General features: G+C 36.3%; 1 protein-coding gene across 1 annotated transcript in view; it reads left to right on the top strand.

Moving 5' to 3' along the window:
• The window catches only part of BBS9 (Bardet-Biedl syndrome 9), a 100,196-nt gene that overhangs the window by 45,681 nt on the left and 35,766 nt on the right, over window positions 1-18,749 (top strand). Inside the window, exons 7-9 of the mRNA XM_019470538.1 lie at window positions 4,902-4,986; window positions 7,013-7,196; window positions 8,221-8,350. Coding sequence (XP_019326083.1) covers window positions 4,902-4,986; window positions 7,013-7,196; window positions 8,221-8,350 — 399 coding nt within the window. The remainder of the gene's footprint in view (window positions 1-4,901; window positions 4,987-7,012; window positions 7,197-8,220; window positions 8,351-18,749) is intronic.

The raw sequence follows: 18,749 nt of genomic DNA, 5'->3' as shown, positions 1-18,749 counted from the left end.
GCCCAGGCGGCCAAGAATGCCAATGGCATCCTGGCCTGTATCAGAAATAGTGTGGCCAGCAGGAGTAGGGAAGTGATCACCCCTCTGTACTTGGCCCTGGTGAGGCCGCACCTCGAATACTGTGTTCAGTTTTGGGCCCCTCACTACACGAAGGACGTTGAGGTGCTGGAGCGTGTCCAGAGAAGGGCAACGAGGCTGGTGAGGGGTCTGGAGAACAAGTCTTCTGAGGACTGGGGTTGTTTAGCCTGGAGAAAAGGAGGCTGAGGGGAGACCTCATCGCTCTCTACAACTACCTGGAAGGAGGTTGTAGCGAGGTGGGTGTTCGTCTCTTCTCCAAGTGACAAGTGATAAGACAAGAGAAAATGGCCTCAAGTTGCACCAGGGGAGGTTTAGATTGGACGTGAGGAAAAATTTCTTTACTGAAAGAGTGGTGAAACATTGGACCAGGCTGCCCAGGGAAGTGGTTGAGTCCCCATCCCTGGAAGTATTTAAAAGATGTGTAGATGAGGCGCTTAGGGACATGGTTTAGTGGTCATGGTGGGGTTGGGTTGACGGTTGGACTCGATGATCTTAGAGGTCTTTTCCAACCTTAATGATTCTATGATTCAAAGGAATGAGGTCTGATGGGGAGAGATGGAATCCACCTGACAAAGTGGCAGAGGAGGCTTGTTAACCTCCTTGACTGCTAGACTGAGGGATCAGTGCTAAATCCAGCATGTAAGTGATGGTATAGGGCATAATGGTCAAGTGCACAAAGCAGGATGCTTTCATAATACCTTAGAGGAAGTGGGATGAGTGAGGGCCCCTATTAAGTGCGTATTTACAAACACCTACAGCCTTGGCAACAAAGAGGAGGAACTAGAAGTTGTGTGTGCAGTTAGAGATGTGACAGGGTAGCTTGCATGCCTAAGGTGCTGTAATTGATGACTCCAGGCTCTTCAGGAAGAAAAGACAGGCAAGGGGGGATTTATGTTCACCATGGAGGAGCAGCTTGAATACATGGGGCTCTCTTACGGAACCACCATGTTGAGAGTTTATCAAGCATCCATCTGTTTAGAATCAGATGCGTGCTTAAGGAAGGGGACGTTGTGGTGTCTGCTATGAAGCCTTTTTTAAACAAGAAGTTTCCCAATTGCAGGCCCTTGTTCTCATGGAGGACTAATGTCTGCTGGGAGGGCAACATAATGGACTTCAGCAATGTGAAAGGTTTCTGAGGTGCATTAGGGAAAACATTTTTGATGCAGGTGCTAGACAGCCTGGCTAGGGAAGATGCTTTGCTGAATCTACAACTCAGAAGGAAGAAAGAAATGTTTGGAGAAGTAATAGTCAGCATCTGCTGTTGAGTGTTGCAGACATTGGCTGCAGTGACCATGAGATGATATAGATTGAGATCCTGATAGAAGTGAGGAAGATAAGCAGTGGACTAAAGACTGTAGATTTCAAGAGAACAGACTTGGGCTTGTTCAAGGAACTGGTATGCAGGATCCTGTGAGAGGCTGCCCTGAAGAGCAAAAGGGCTCAGGAGAGCTGGTGAATCTTCATGGATAACCTTCTCAAAGACCAAGAACAATCCATTTCAGTGTTCAAGAGAATAAGAAGTAGCAGAAGGCAGCTTCACTGAACAGGTAGCTCCTGACAGTTCAAATGGAAAAAAGGAAACTTACGAGGTGGCAGTTAAAATGGACTACTAAGGAGGAATATAAAACATCATGTGGGTATGCAGGGGATGGGATTGAGAAGATATAAGCTTGGTTAAAACTTCTACTCTCAGAGGGTCTGAAGAACAAGGACTTCCACAGATACCTCAGATGTAAAAAGGTAGATCCAGGAAATTGACCCACTACTTAACAGATTGGGCAATTTTAACAAAGGTGTGAAAAGACCGAGGAACTTAATGTTTGCTTTGCCTCATCATTTCTCCATTAAAACTAACAAGGTCTGCTGTTAGGCTTTTTGAATTTCTGTGCCTAGCAGTAAATTGAGGTGGTGTGGTGTTTGGGATGGAGCTACTACCCATGATAAAAAAAAAAAACTAAAAAATGGAAGAAAAAGTGGCAGAGCTGTCAGGCTTACAGATTAGTAGTTGTCCACAGTTCTAACTAGCAGCCAAAGAAGAGTGATGTTCCTCAGGAGCTGATACTGGAGCCAGTATTTCTTTAACATCTTTATCCTGGACAATAGGACAGAACGCATGTCCTGAAATTCAAGGATGATACCAAATTGTAGGAAGTGGCTAAGACAAAGAGCGTAGGACTACCATTCAGAGGAATCTCATCACACTGGAGGAATGGGCTGACAGGTACCTTAAGGATTTTTTCAGAGGTAATCATATCAAAGAAAATAAGAATGTCACCTTTTATAGATTATGCCTTGGGAATCTAATCCAGGGAATGTTAATCTAACACAATGCTTTGTTGCACTACCCTGCTCTATCACCTGAATTTCTCAAGCAATACTCTTTTTATTATGCTGCTTAAGCTTGATCAGATGGTTCTTAGATTCTGGATATTGCATGAGCAGATTATAGACATTGTGTACTATTTTCTTAATACAGGAGAAGATATATATGTTGCAAGTAAAAGTAATTTAGTAGAGAATTCATATTTTTCCTAAGAAATAAATTAGAACAGAATTTATTAATATTGGTAAGGAATAAAGAAATATTTTTTCTTTAAAATGAGTATCTCATGCGTTTTCATTGTTTACATTCTTGACTTTTACAACAAATGTGGCTAAAATTTTTCCTCAGTCTGTCACTGATTCACAAATGTGCTTTCTTTATTGTAGGAAGGTGTAGTTTTAGAGGAATTCTTCACTTGGATTCTGGTTATTGGTCTTTAGTGCCAAGTGTTAAGACACTGTGGTACTAATCTGTAGTGTGTGTCTGAACTATTAGGACATTAGAATAGAGTTAAGTAATCCTTCTAAAGTAAAGGAAATAGACATGATAAGGAGAGAAGAGGTTATTTTCATGGTTGTATTAAACGTGTTTTTTTTCTTATTATAATAAATGAAAAATATAGCAGTTCTATCTACTGTCTTTAGCAGAACAAGTTGCCAAATTTCAAATTATCCATCTTCCTATAGCTCATACAGACCAATGCCTTGATTTAAAAGCAATATTTCCTGTGTTGATTCTGAATTCTTTCAAGATCTAAAAGCAAAATGCTTCTTACTTAAATGATTGTATACTTGATGTGATAGCTGAATTGAAAGTTTGTGTTGGTCATCTGTGGCTTGAGTTTTTTGTGATGAAAGACTTGTATGCAGGTAGTTAGTACTTAAACGTCAATACATATTGCTGTTCAATGGGAGTTTGGTTTGAGAAGTATGTATTAGTCCCTGATTAGTTAATGAAATGATAATGTGCTGGCCAAGACTATCAATAAAATATGGTGAAAAGAGAAAATTTTATTAGGTCAGAATCTGCAACTTCTCTTATAAATGCGTTAAACTGAAAAAGGGAAGTGAATTTGTTCGTAAAGAGGACGCTTAAAGACATGATAATAGTACTAAAAGCAGCTTATTTAGTATTTTTAACTAGGTCATAGCATTGACCTTAAGCAATTAAATTTCTTACTCCAAGTACATAGTTTACTTCTGTAAGTATTTTATTAGGTCAGAATCTGCAACTTCTCTTATAAATGCGTTAAACTGAAAAAGGGAAGTGAATTTGTTCGTAAAGAGGACGCTTAAAGACATGATAATAGTACTAAAAGCAGCTTATTTAGTATTTTTAACTAGGTCATAGCATTGACCTTAAGCAATTAAATTTCTTACTCCAAGTACATAGTTTACTTCTGTAAGTAAAATAATTTTAGAAACTAAAATCCTTCAGTAGCAAGCATCACAATACATGCATCTGAAATGTGAGGGCTGCTGGTGTCATCATTTTAAATCTGTAACTTTGACAATATACAAAAATACATACTTTTATTTGTTAGACTTGAATTGGAACATTCAGAATTGTGTTGGTTTGAGCTTAGGAGCTGATGGCACTCCATGACTTCCAAAATTGAATGCTGTCTTTTGGCAAAGTTTTTGTTGTTGTTGTTGTTGTTGTTGTTTATTTCACTATTGTAGGAAACTTCAGTATTTTACAGATTACCTAACGTGCATACATTGGAAACAGGGTAGTTCAGTAAGTTAGGACACCAGTACAAATTCAGGAAAGAAGTAGTTACAGAAGAGTCAATGAGGACATGGTTTGAACATTGAGGATTGCATAGGTGTAAATGAGGACAGATAGATGTATGAAGCTTTTATGGCTATCGGCATCTTTTGTTCTAATGTCTTCATTGCTAATTTTTCTTAGTATGGTTGGTTGGCAGTTACAAAATAATAAAAAAAACCCAAATCCACAAACCTCCCATCTTTTGCTAGATGTGCCACCTACTGGTGCCAGTTTACTGTTAGCTCTTGGATTGGAACCACTTATTTTACTTAATGGATGTGCCCGAGAGTGTAACTATTAGATATAGCAGATTGTATTTCAGGGTAGTTTAAAGTTTAATAAGAGAAAACAGTTCATTTTTTATTAGAATTCTAATTTCACAATTTGAAAATATGTTGGTTTCTTGCTTCTGTCTTCTTTGTGGTCTAGATTTCTATCCTCTAATATATTTAGCTGTTGAATTTATTTTAACACCAGATAAAATCTGAATAGAAATGTTTGTTTTAATTTCTGCCTTTACACTTAGCTGTTGTCCTACAGTGATATTTATTTTAACATCTTTGCTGATGATAGATGTGTTGCAGTAGGCTTTCTAACAATCCTTTCAGACTGTGCTTTTACTGTGTATGTGTACTCATAATATGATACTTTATTTTTTACTTAATGTAAGGGTATTAACTACAAAGATATATTTTATTTTTTTACTTTTTTAAACTTCCTATAACAGATACCAAGTGCTGGCATTTGCGACAGATGCTGATGAAAGACAAGAAACAGAACAGCAAAAACTTAGTTCTGGAAAAAGACTTGCGGTAAAACCTGTTTATTTTACATAACCTGTATGGTACACTGCATACATGTTAAAAAGACCAAGGCTAAGTAGCGAATGGAAACATTGTCTGCTGACAAAGGACCTGATCCAATTGCCATTAAAGGCAATGGAAAGACTCCAGTAGATTTCTGTTAAGATTTCTTTGGGCCTCAGTTGTTTAAGGTTGGGCCTTAAAACTCACTGTTGTTCTAAGGAGGAAAAAAAAAAAGAGAGAACTGTGTACTGGAAATAACTATTTCTAAGGCAGTCTTTGTAATACAGAACCTAAACTGTAGTAAGATAGATAAATAGGTACACCTGAAATCTTGCTTATGTTTTTAATTTAAGTCTATTTGTGTCTTTGTATTGGACTTACAAAATTAACCTCATTCTACTTGGGGAGTGAAAAATGTTTCCATAAATAATCAGTATCCCGGACTCTTTTTGTCAAAACCCTGTGGATTCAGTGGTCTTCAGGAGGTCCCTGTGAATAAGTTGTTTAATATTTGAGCTGTCTGCTATTAAGAGGAAGAGAATTTCATTCTCTGTGGTCCTGCAGTAGAATTGCTTGTCTGCTAAATATACTGCGTAAAATGCTAGATTCAGCATATTTCAGGTATGACAGTAAAATATGCATCTTCCTTCCAGTGGCTAATCGTAGAATTTTTTGAAACTGTAAGTCAGTCAGAATCCTGCATTTTGAATTAGGAGAAGACATAGTTTTTAAATAAGAAATTTGGAAGCTTCATCAGGTATGCTGCAAATTAAGTACATTTCTTTTTTAGTCTAAAATGAGAAGCATACATGGAGACGAATGTAATAAGCCTGGCTTTTTTTTCCCTTTGACTTGTAAGATGGCACTTCCAGCTTCATACATCAGACATGCCAGTATGTTTACTAACACGTTCTGTGTTCTTTAAGCAAAATGATAGATGCTGTTCGTATAGGAAGTGCTGACAGTTGAACTTCGGTATTTTTTGACTTCAGAAATTCTGAATTTCTGTTTAACCAGCTTGGCAGCAGGCAAAAGCAATTTTTGCATGTGTGAATTAGTTGAAATTTCTCGGAGGAGCTGAAATAACAAACCAGTGAAAGGTATCAATAAGCAGTAGTATTGTTTAAAGATGTAAGGATATAGGCAAGGCGGGATTTGTAAGTAGCTGCTTATTATATCAATGTATGTAGTTGGAGAAGTAGACAAGCTAACATATACACAAACATTCTTCAGATTGAAGGGTGTACATTAGTGACTGTAAGCATGAATATTGGCGTACACACCTAAAACTGTCTATTTTTCCATTTACATGTATTGGTAGAATAAGTTACTACCTTCTGCTCTCTAACCTTGCCCTTAATATCTAAGGACATGTACAGAGGGAGATTTTAAATGATTCTAATACTCTGTTCTTGGATTTAATAGTCAAAGTATAAAGCATTTTCATTTTGAATGGGACGTGTATTTTAAAATTTAAATATAATTAAGTGAACTGCATACCCATCAATTCATGACTAGAGTGGCTGAGGGAACTGGGGTTGTTTAGCCTGGAGAAAAGGAGGCTGAGAGGTTTAGATTGGATGTAAGGAAAAATTTCTTGACTGAAAGAGTGGTGAAACATTGGACCAGGCTGCCCAGGGAAGTGGTGGAGTCCCCATCCCTGGAGGTATTTAAAAGATGTGTAGATGAGGTGCTTAGGGACATGGTTTAGTGGGCATGGTGGTGTTGGGTTGACGGTTGGACTCGATGATCTTAGAGGTCTTTTCCAACCTCAATGATTCTATGATTCTATGACTATTTCAAAAAGTGGATGATGTTTTTGCTGCTTTACTCACAATAAGGAAAGTTACCAACTGCCTTCAAAATAAGAGGATAACTAATATTTTCTCATTCAAAAAAAGACCTTGATTTTGCTTTTCTATCTATGTTAATTATATTTATGTAACTTGATGAGTTCTAAGCCTTCTCTATAAGTTTTGTCTTTAGTATGCAGCTGTCAACTGATCTCTGGAGCATGTTTTTTCTTTTGAAGGTGGATTGGGTTTTAAACATCGGAGAGCAAGCACTGGATATATGCGTTGTCTCCTTTAATCAGGCAGTTTCTTCTGTTTTTGTGCTTGGTGAGAGAAACTTCTTTTGCCTTAAGGATAATGGACAAATTCGATTCATGAAAAAGCTTGATTACAGTCCGAGTTGCTTCATTCCTTATTGTTCAGGTTGGTAAAAGGAAAATTCAACTTAACTTTAGCTTGGTTACTTTTACAACTAAGACATTTTTTTTCCACTGAATAAATATATTTTTCTGAATAAGCTGTTGATTTGTAGAAAATTTGTGGAATTGGAGCTGTCTTTTTGGATGAAGCAGGTTTATTTTCAAATGTTACTTAGTGTGAAGTGTCATAATTTTTAGAATCTAAATAGATACTTTCTCATCACCAAATTGAGGTACTTCTCTAGTGTTTGAGAAGTGTGCCCAGGCTACCAAAGCAACAAACACAGAAGAATGAGAGATTTTGGAAGGGTAAACGAGTGTTTGAGGACCTTCTGTCATTTACTGATAGTTAAAAAAAAGTCAAATAAAATTTGCTGTTACAAAATGAAACTAACTTATTACATTGTATGGAAGCAACTTGGCTGGACGCCGCTATAGAACTGCAGGTTCTTAATACCTATTCTGTATTAATGTTTCAAAAACTATCTGATAAATTTTTGACACCATGTCTTGTTTTAGACTTAAAATACCATTTTAGACTTCATAAATGTGATCTTAACAAACTTCACATTTTATAGTTCTGATTTATATTATACTATAAATAAAACCTATAAATGCATACACCTTTAATCAGTATTCACAGGTCAATGAATTAATGAAGAGTATAAGTAGCTGATATTTAACCAATGTGTATTTTGTCATATCTATCCTGGCATGGTAACATGGCAATTATGAGTCTTGTTAGTCATGTTTTAAATTACCAAACATGGCTGGCTAGAACCTTGGAAAGTTGTGGGATGTGTTGTGTAGTATGCAATTGAAATTGGTATCCATAATTAATCACATATATCCTTGGTTATTGTCAGTGTAACTTTCCTAACTTTTGACACTTTAATTATACTAAATTCATTTATAACAAGTAATAGCTTAAAAGGAAAAGAAAAAATAGTGTAATGATATAAGCCTCAAAGAAAAGTACTGGCTTTTGAAAATCTTTCATCCTAAAACTGGTTTTATATCTTTAACAGTGAAAGAAGGAACAATAAACACTCTAGTTGGAAACCATAATAAAATGTTGAATGTTTATCAAGATGTTACACTGAAATGGGCCACTCAACTTCCCCACATTCCTGTATCAGTAAAAGTAGCAAATTTACAGTAAGTAACTTGTTAAAGTTTACTTTTTTCAGATTCATTTCCAGTTGTGAAATTTGCTTGTAGATCCTAACAAACAGTTCTGAGGTATGTAACAAATAAGGTGACTTGTAAAAGGAAAATTCAAAGTGTTTTTTCTTTGTTTTGTAAAATACTCATTTCATTAATGGGCATACTATTAATTCTAGAAGAATGCTAGAATTGCTGTACTGTGCTTTAGACATTCTGTTTTCCTTGAGTGAAGGTAGAACCTGGGGTCTCATACTTCCAGTGGAGTAGTTTCTTCTTTTAAAAGAATGAAAAGTGAAGCTTTGCAATCTGGTAAGATCCTTCCCTGAGACAGGAAAATAGCGAATCTCACTGAAAATCTGTTCTTCATTAAGCATTTAAGAGCATATGAATTCCAGAGATGATTTGTTGGAACAGATTATTCAACACCAATGTTAAATTGTAGAAATTAAGGAACCGTTTAAATTGCTTAGGATTGCACTGCAACAGACCAAAACTTTTTGTAAAATACACATAAGACAGGTCAGGGAAAAGCTAGTTTGGTGGGGGATCGAGTGTAGAGAAATTAGGACATACTGATAACTTCTGCTGAGTCTGTCACTGAAATAAGCAAACTACAGAAAAGTTCGGCTAGTGTTTTTACAATCCAGCTTATGCCTGTAGTGTGTGCCACCAGAGCTGTGGTAGGTGCTGGCTGCCCAGTGCCTGTGACCATACAGGATGCAGTAGGAGTGTCTTTGTCAGGTAGATTACTTCTGATCCCCAGCAGGCTTGTGGCTGCTGTGCTAACATACCCTGGATTGTTGAATACTTGGTCATGTCATGTGTTTTATCTCATAACAGATGAAAATACAACATCTGACTAACTAGCTTTACTGACTTATGCAGAGTAATCTGAGGGGTTTGTGTTTTGTTTGGTACTAATGGTTACCTAATGATTTTTTAATAATTTGTAATTTAAATTTTTTTTAGACTCTCTGGAGAGAGTTGTGCTGGCTTTCATCCAACAGGTCTTACAAGTAAAATATAACAAATAGTCTCAGTGGGCCAGTTAGTATAAACCAAAAGTTAATTATGCAGGATATGACAGTACAGCATTTGAGGTTTGGAAAAAATATTTGTGTCAGAAAAAATTTGAAAAAGGCATTGATTTTTACAAAAGCAGATTGTACTAATATTTGTATATACAATTATTTGTTTGGAAACTCATATTATTGAACCATCTGTTTCAATAATGCCTCTGAGAAGTTTATGCAGATTCTGCCTGTTCCATGTGAACTTTAACACTCAGTAGTTTGATCTTAGTGAGAATTTTGAGAGCTTGCTAATTTGTCCCAGATCATTTTGCTAGCTGGATTCAGAATTCCAACAGACCTATTAATGGTAGGGTTTGGTTTGGGGTTTTGTTCTGTAGAGGGTGGAGAGGCAGCAATCTAGTTATACAAACCTCTTTATACAGGTACTGATAAATGAAGGAATGTCTGTGTGTCTAGACCCCATGGCCTGAAAGGCAGGGAGAAGTCTGGGGCATACATGTTTCAGAGCTATGCTTCTTCTGGCTTTCTGTTTAAAAATATGCAGTATGCTTTTACTTCTTTCTGACACTAAAAGTTAAGCTAAACAGCAGAAACTGTAGTAAAGCTTATAGAGGTAGTAATTTGGCTTAAACAAAAGAATATGGGTTTTGGGGGTTTTTTTGGGTTTTTTTGAATAATTTGAAAGGGAAGTCTTTGACTCAGTGTGATAATGATTTTCTAATACTCCACTCAAGAGAGGCTTCAGTCTCAGTTGGGGCCTCTGGGCACTACCGTAACATAAATAATATTAAGTACTTTAATAAGCATAGAGTTGTTAATCCTACACTGCTGAGAGATTGAAGTGCCTTAAATAAGACATATGTCAATTAATTACTTTCTCATCCTTTCCACTTTTATTGCAATAATACTTACAAAGTAAATGGAGTGTTCTGAAAGCAGTCGTCTCTACAGATCATGTATGTTCATGTGTATTTTCTTGTTGGCATAATGTCTATTACTTCTAACGTGTGGCTCTGGCTTGCTGGATAAGAAAAGCATTATTAGAAGCTATTTTATGTAAATCCCCTTGGGACAGGGGTAGTGATTGCCTCATAAAGGCAGTCATATACTTTATACTGTAATCTTGATAGTCTACTTCTAAGATCAACTGTTCAAGTGCTTTGGAGAATTCCAGCTAAGTAACTTGTGTTTTTGGTGTGTGCCCCTCCTTCTTCTTTATGAATTGATTTTTCCTCTTACAATAATATGAAATGCAGTATTTCTCTATTGCAATACCAGTATGTAAATAATGATGAGAACATAGTACAACATTTGGGATTAAATTCCAGCATAAACTGCTTGATTTCCATCACATTTTCAGAAACATGCAAGGAAAAATAGGATCAAAGATAAGTGGTTACTTAGAACATTTTTGGTGAGGTGTCTCTGCACTCTAAAAGTGATGTATTTTTAAGCTGTTGAACTACACTTTTTTGCCTTCTGTTAAAACCTGAGTGTTCTCTGTCAGGAAATTGAAAATGTCCTATAAAAGCTTGTGATAGGAAGCTTGAACTACAGGCAAAAATTTGAGAGTTTGTCTTATTCTGGGTTTTACCTGATGATCTCTATAACTGTGATCACTGAACTGGAAGTTCAGTTCTAATCATTGTTATAGAAGTTTGTCCCTTATTTTGTTAGAAGTTTATATACTGGTTCAGTTAATGTATAGTTACTAACTGTTTATGACATTGTTTTAATGTCAAGGGGACTCCTACATGCTTAACACTGCCTGGATTGCTTCAGAGGTATAACCCCTTACATTGACAATTTGGATTAATTTAAACTGCTTAGGACTTTGTTTCAGCACAAATTCATCTTCCCATTGATAATGCTTGGATAGTCCCTTATTTTGTTAGAAGTTTATATACTGGTTCAGTTAATGTATAGTTACTAACTGTTTATGACATTGTTTTAATGTCAAGGGGACTCCTACATGCTTAACACTGCCTGGATTGCTTCAGAGGTATAACCCCTTACATTGACAATTTGGATTAATTTAAACTGCTTAGGACTTTGTTTCAGCACAAATTCATCTTCCCATTGATAAGCCTGCTTGGATAGTTACATTTTTGCATGCCCTGTGTTGCCATCCTTAAAATTATGGCTGTGCAAAAGCATTCTCACTGAACCTGAAGCTCTTGAAGAAAATGGTTTAGGTGTTCTGCCCAAGCTGATTAAAAAACCCCAAGCAACCTCAAAAAACCAACAAAAACACCCCTTCTAGAGTGGTTTGAAGAGAAACTGTCCATATGCTGCAGTTAGAATAGCTGAAATCTCGGAAGTTACAGAAAGGATTTACAAGAATTCCTACTCCCCTCAAATTTTCAGTGTTGAAATGGTAATTGTGAGCAGCAGTGTTTGTTTGGTATCCACCATAATTATGTAAATATCTTCTTAGCATTGACTTCAAAATCCCTTCCCTTTTTTCTTGCCCTTTAGTTTCCATTTTTCTGTTGCACCAGAGACCTCTTTCCTAAGATCTTCCTTGTACCTCCACATCTCCTTTGCAAAGGAAATCATGTGAGCAGTATCTCTTATGTTTGTAGATTACCGATTCTATGAATTTGTCACTTTTCGATGCTTCTTGAGATGTGTTAGATTTTTTTTTTCCCCTCTCTCTCTCTCTCCCCCCCTCATAATTCAGGTGATTGTGTGGGGAGCAAGCCCATAGGAATGTGGTTCCTACATAGGGTTCCTGTTAGCTGAAGCACCTCATATGAAATTATTTTTTTTTCCTGTTGGCAGGGATTTGAGCCTGTAAAGGCAAGTGACTTAATACTTGCCCACCAAAAAGGTGGGTTATGTTTGTCTGAAGCATCTGAAATAACTTGTTCAGAAAGTAGCAGAAAGTAACTTTTTAAGGGCCTATATCACAAGTCGTATTTGTTTTTCTGTGCTTGAATTATCCTGTCTCCATATGCTTGACCATAAAAGGTCCTTGGAGTAGATTAAAATACTTAAGACAACTACTTTTCTATTTATTTGACGCTAACTCACTTGGCAAAGCTGTTCCTAAGAGTACCATGTTTTAATGGCTGATTGATTGCACTAAGTGTTACTCTGACCTGGCTGGCCTGAAACTAGAACATTATGTTAAGGTGCATTCAGTCTGAAGCAAAATAGCTCGTGTTGCTAGCCTCAGGGATGTTTCCATCACAAACATCTGAAATGCCACTGTAGTTTGAGTTAAAACTGCATAGATAGAGCATTATAGCCGGGATGTAGTCTCAGGAAAGGGATTTCTGTTTTTATTACTTTCAAGTTACAAGCCTGTTTTTGCAATAGGAAAGCATGAAGCCTTTAAATCAGGGACTTTGTTTCTTCTGAACATTTTTAAAGTTCACTAGTCTTAATTTTACTACTTGGTTTTGTTTGTACGCAGCCGTCAAGTTATATCTGATAAGCCTGTGAATGCTAAATGGTAGCCTGTCTTTTTTCTTTTAAACTGAAATAGACTGCAAACTTCCTCAAATACCTCTTTTTTCAAGTCAGTATGTCACGTTGCCCCTAATTTTGGTTCTTTGTGCTTTCGGCTATCCATCAGAAATGAAGTCTGGTGGTATCTATATGGCAAAAAAACGTTGATGTCACTTATCTGCAGGCACAGTTCTAACAGTAAACCAGCCTTCCCAGGGTTTAGGGGATGTATTGTGGGAAAGATAATTCTTCCCTCTCTATTTAATCTACTGGGGACTCTTACTACGTTAGGCACCAGTTTATCAGTGAACTTCATGTTTAAATGAAGGATATTTTCAGCTTCAGCCACGTTGGAATTTGATTAGAAACACCCAAAAGAAAAAACTTTAGAGCCACCTGTAGTGCTTGTCTATAGGTAACTGGATGCTTTGCATATATGATGCCTCTTGCTTTTAGGAGCTACATCTAGGAATTAGAATATGGAAACCAACTTTATTTTGTGACCATTTATATGTACTACTGTATCTGTGAGCAGAAGGACTGTTCTTTGTGGAAGAAAGATTCTTGAAGCAAATAACCCACAAAATGACGTGTATGCCTTGTAAAATGTGAAGTTCCTTTTATTACAAGGCGTAGACAGGTATGGACAAGTTGGTGAAAATTACTAGAATATTTGTTTTCACTTTCATTTATTTGACAGATAAATATCATTTTACTTGGTAATGGAACAGCATGTTTTCTGAAGAGGAAATATAAAGCAGTCTGGAAAGGTGTTTTGTCCAGAAGTAATTTATCACCTTTAAAGAATAAGAATTTCTGAGTTTCTTAAAATATTAAATTTCCAGAACCCAACTTTTTAGCTTGAGTTAAGCTAGTAAATAGATTTTCATTATTTGAGTTGGGGAAAAAATAATTTTCTTTTTTAAACAAAAGCAACTGTTGAAAAGCCAGGAAATAGAGGTAGACTTTATATGTTCAAAATGGCAAGCAGGACTACTTAGTAAGCTTTATCCACACTTCAGCTCTTTATGAACTTCAAGTCTGTCTAGTTTTATACTGAGGAATGATCCCATAAAAATATCACAGGGTTCCATATCAGGGTTCACCACTGATTCTGCTTTGCTCAGTTTGCAATAAAAAAATGATTTTTTTTCTGCTAATTGCTAGCACTACAACTGACTATGGTATTTGGAATTTACTTTGGTAATTTTTTGTTGTTGCTTCTCCAAGTATGATCACTGCAGGCTTGACTACAGGGGTTATGCCTGAACTCCTAACATCGGTGTTGTGAACCACCAGCCCATTAAGACTGTATCACATAGTAATGTATTTATCAGCCATCTATTAAAGCCAGCTACCCCTAGGCGATTGGTGTTCATGTTTTGACTTATGCTGTTTTGTATTTGATTATGAATTCTACTGAATTAGAGACTTAAAGTAATAAATTCAAAGTTCCATTGTATAGGCTGAGATGCAGGAAATACTGCAGCTTACTGAATCACTTCAAAGTTATTGACTTAAGATGCTATAGTAGTGTCCAATTTTCTTATTACTTGTAAGACAAAATGAAGTAATTCAGTAGGTCTAAAATTTCTAATGTTGTTCTTGTATGAGTCCTTCTTCCCCTTGCAGAAATAATAAAGCAGCAGAGACTATTTGACTAATGAAGGTACCGAAAATTAATTTTCTATGTAATCATGTTAATTAGTGTTTGAATATTTGTATTTTCCCATGTGGTGCTGATAGCCATGGCTACTGCACTTTCCTGTCTCTTGGAAAATTCCCACTTGTGTTATGGTTACACAGATGCATTACAAGAGAGTATTTTACAATATTTTTAAATACTTACAAGTTAGTTTTGGAGACAGTGACTTCTAATTTACTGAAGCAATAGTCTCTTGCTATGTGCTGAATTATTATTTTACTTCTAGCTGCTTCTTTCCTTTTTTCTTACTTCTTTTCTAATAAAAGCATGTGTAATATGCATAACAGATGAGTAGTGTAAAAAGATGTGTACAGTGTTGTTTAGTTATCTAGTAATTTCCAGCCTGTTTTGCTTGAAGGTACTGATTTCTTGCTACCTGTCTTTGACTTTTCTGTTTTGCCATATACTACTACAGGCATGTGGCATTCATTCTTTCTAACCAGAGATGACCACCTAAGGATACTTACAGATCAAAGTGGGAAGTTTTTTTGGCTTGCTGGTCTGATGTGCCGCCTTTGAACCGTCAGTGTTACTGTTGGCCTTGGCTATTTGAGGACCATATGAGCAACAGTGAATGCCTGCAAAAAAATCCTTGATGCTTTAACCCTAGGTTCAAAAGAATATGTGAGGAAGGGTTGGGTGGTTTTCATGGCTTAAGTAGCTTACTGTGCGTTCCAGTACTCTGTTCCTGTCCAGTCTCTCCCATTAGTCTGCAGCTTGACTGCAAGGCTGAGAAGTATTGCTCTGGTGACTCTGACCAATAGAGTTTGTCCATATACCACCTCCAGTGCACTTTAAACATAAGCCAAGTGATACGTGCTGCTGCATTTCAGGGTTGCTAATCAGTTTGCGTTTTGAAGGGGAACACAATACTGAGAGAGACATTTATTGTATTTATTGCATTTAAAAATGATCCCATCTTTACCCCAACACCAAATAATTAAGAATTTTACAGTTATTGGAGCATACATCCATGGAGAGGATCACTTTTTTGCCTTCTAGAAAAATGCTTAATACAGTACTCCTTTTGGATTTTTTGATTTGTTAGTATTTCGTAATATTAGAATGACTAGTAAGAAATGTGTGGTTTGTATACTTACTTGTCTAATGAGGTATAAAGTCCCTGACGACTGTTGTTCACTGCTTCATAGAACCAAGACTTGTCTTCGGTATATGAGTGATAGCTTAAGACTGACATAGTTAACATGCTTGTAACTTCATGGCACTTTATCTGAGTAAGTTTATATATAAAGTCCCTGATTCAGCAACCTGTCTCCATAAAGAAGAGAATATAAGCTAGTGTTTAAATTCTTTGTTTTGACACAGGTTTAATTCCCAGATTTGAATTCATATGTAGCCCAGCAGACTCATCAGTTTAATTTAAATGAGAAATGTGAATCAAAATATTGGAGTTCAGAATTCTGGTGTATAGCCATTGGTTGAAAATGTGCTTTATGAAGTTTTAGCTTCCAATATTTTTTAAAGAAAATTAAAATTTGCGATCAATTTGCAACTGAGAAAATATTAGTCTGGTCTAAATATGAACTTGAAATTAAAACTTGTTCTCTGGCACAGAATCATAGTACATTGGGTGGTTAGATGAACGTACTTTGTGTAGCTGGGCTCTCCAAACAGTAGAAAGGCAACAGGAACTGAATTTAACTGGAAAAAATACGAAGAAATATTGTAGTTGAATTAAGTATATAAGGCATAAAAGTGCAATCGCATATAGGGTAATAGTGGGTGGGGTCAAAATAAAACCCCTCTCATTTAATTTTTTTAGCTATCCAGATGCTCGAAAATACTTTGTTCTTCATTCCAGCCCATCTGTTATTCCTTATTATAGCTGACATCACCACAGCTACCACAACTGTTAAAGAATCACCGTTTAAAATGGCAGTTGAATTAAGTATATAAGGCATAAAAGTGCAATCGCATATAGGGTAATAGTGGGTGGGGTCAAAATAAAACCCCTCTCATTTAATTTTTTTAGCTATCCAGATGCTCGAAAATACTTTGTTCTTCATTCCAGCCCATCTGTTATTCCTTATTATAGCTGACATCACCACAGCTACCACAACTGTTAAAGAATCACCGTATTAAAGTGGCAAAACTTACATATAAACTCAGCAAAACTTAGCACTTATTACACAGTTTTATGGAAAGAAAACTGCAGGAATCAAACTTTATAGTTTGTTGAAAGATTTTTCCTTTTTCTGTATAGTAGTACTGTAATAGAAGCAATGCCAGTTATGACGCACAGTATGAACTGTTCAGTTATATACGTGTATATATATAAATTTTTATTTGAGTGTTCTTTAAGAATGTTGCCTGATCTGGGAAGTTAAATGCAGAGAATTCTAGAATCTTTCTACTTAAACATAATTGCATTTTAAAGAAACGTTTTTAAGAAAAAAAAATATCATTGCATTTGTTTCATCACTAAATTGCCACTGGATTGTCAAGAGATGGCAGTACAAAATATTACCCTTTTTAAAGGTCTTTTGAAGAGATAATTTTAATGCGTGTAGCTTAGTCACAAAATATGAGTGTGATTGTATTTCTTTTTCCTTAGTAGGATTCTGATCACGCAGAAGACATAGGTGTGCCAAATACTATGTCCAGCATATAGTGTGATTCATGACTGGGCTTTCTAGCAAGTTAGTTTCAAATGGTATTTACTGTATGATATTAAGCACATGCCCATATTGCCAATTCTCCTAATTTTATTGCATGTCACTTACTTGCTTTTTCAAAAAGCCTACCTTTTATGGTCATATGGTTTTGTAAGGGTTTCAACTTTCTTTAGAATAACACTTAAAATATTCCTACCCTCATGATTCTAGAGAAAGCCTTAAAAATGGAAATTCTAACTGCTCAAGAACAAGAAAGCAAGTAACTCCCCCTCTAGTATTTAAAATAAAATACTTGCTTTTAAACAAATAGCATGGGGTTTTTTGGCTAACCTGTAATTTCTCTGTGCCTGTTCATGTTGTGACAGAGTAGAATATAATTGTATCAGGTTCTGAACTCAGTCTTGGAGTTGGGTATTGAGCTGTAGGCTGGAGTTTATGGATGTATTGTGACACCTGCTCTGCCCATGGAAGTGCTGGACATCCTGTTTGAAAAACAGTTATTATGAGCAGTCTAAGGCTTGATTTAGAAGGTCTTGATTATTATGCTATTAACATGAAAGATATTTTTTCATATGAGGACCAGCAGGTGGGACATTTATGTTAAGCTACGGTGATGAGAGCCTGCCAGCGATACAAAGTGCCAGAGATGCTTTTAAAGAGCAACTTTGCTCTTTACAAGACAGGATGAAGGGACAATGGTAAGTATTGTTAAAAGCAATACTGTACGCACTTTCTCCTGCCTGAAATGCTGGTGAATTTTGAAGCTTGCAGGAACATCACTGTCAAACTGTGAGGAGAAAGAGATGGAAATTAAAAACATTCAACTCTAATTTGAGTTATGTAATTATTCAATCCTTTCAGAATAAATCTCTGGTAAAGAGATTTATTTTATGGTTATTCTTGTTAGCCTCTTTGTAGACTGTGTGTAGTCTAATTTTCCTCACGTACTGTCTAATATTAGCTTGTATGAAGCCAACAGTTAAGAATAAGCTTTATCTAAAACAATAAACTTACAGACTGTAGATTTTATCAGTATAGCACCCTGCATCTATTTATTGTTGGAAGCAAAGATGCTGGGGCCTCTCCAGCTTGCCTGGAGTGAAATGGATGCTAACCACTATCTTGAAGTGGGAGAAGAGAAGGTGTAGATGAAGGATAAATTTTTGAGGCCCCCCAGGTCCTATATCCACAATGCCGTAGCTGCTACCTTTTGGTATAGCCTTTGAGCCTTCGGAAGCTGCTGTATGCCTGTCTGCCATTGAGGGAGTCTGGCCTTGAAACAGATTTTAGACTTCAGGTGAAGGAGGAGCAAATGAAGAAATACGTACTTCTCGATGTAGCTCTAAAAGGGAATGAAGCATGGAGATGTTTTAGGTGTGTCACAGTTGGTCTTAATTTCTTTCTTACTGCTAACACTGGTACTGTCATAAATGAAATCACAGTGTAATTTCTCATTTCTTATTATTTGGAGCTCTGACTTAGAGGCTGCACTCTTATTTAAAGTAATCAGGTTTTCTTATCAGTCCTTGCATCCATATTATAATTTTCAATTCAGATAA

Source organism: Aptenodytes forsteri, unplaced genomic scaffold (genome assembly GCF_000699145.1).
Source record: "Aptenodytes forsteri isolate BGI_AS27 unplaced genomic scaffold, ASM69914v1 Scaffold270, whole genome shotgun sequence".
Taxonomy (NCBI): domain Eukaryota; kingdom Metazoa; phylum Chordata; class Aves; order Sphenisciformes; family Spheniscidae; genus Aptenodytes; species Aptenodytes forsteri.
The sequence above is the reverse complement of the archived record's forward strand: the minus strand, read 5'-3'. Positions and strand labels throughout refer to the sequence as shown.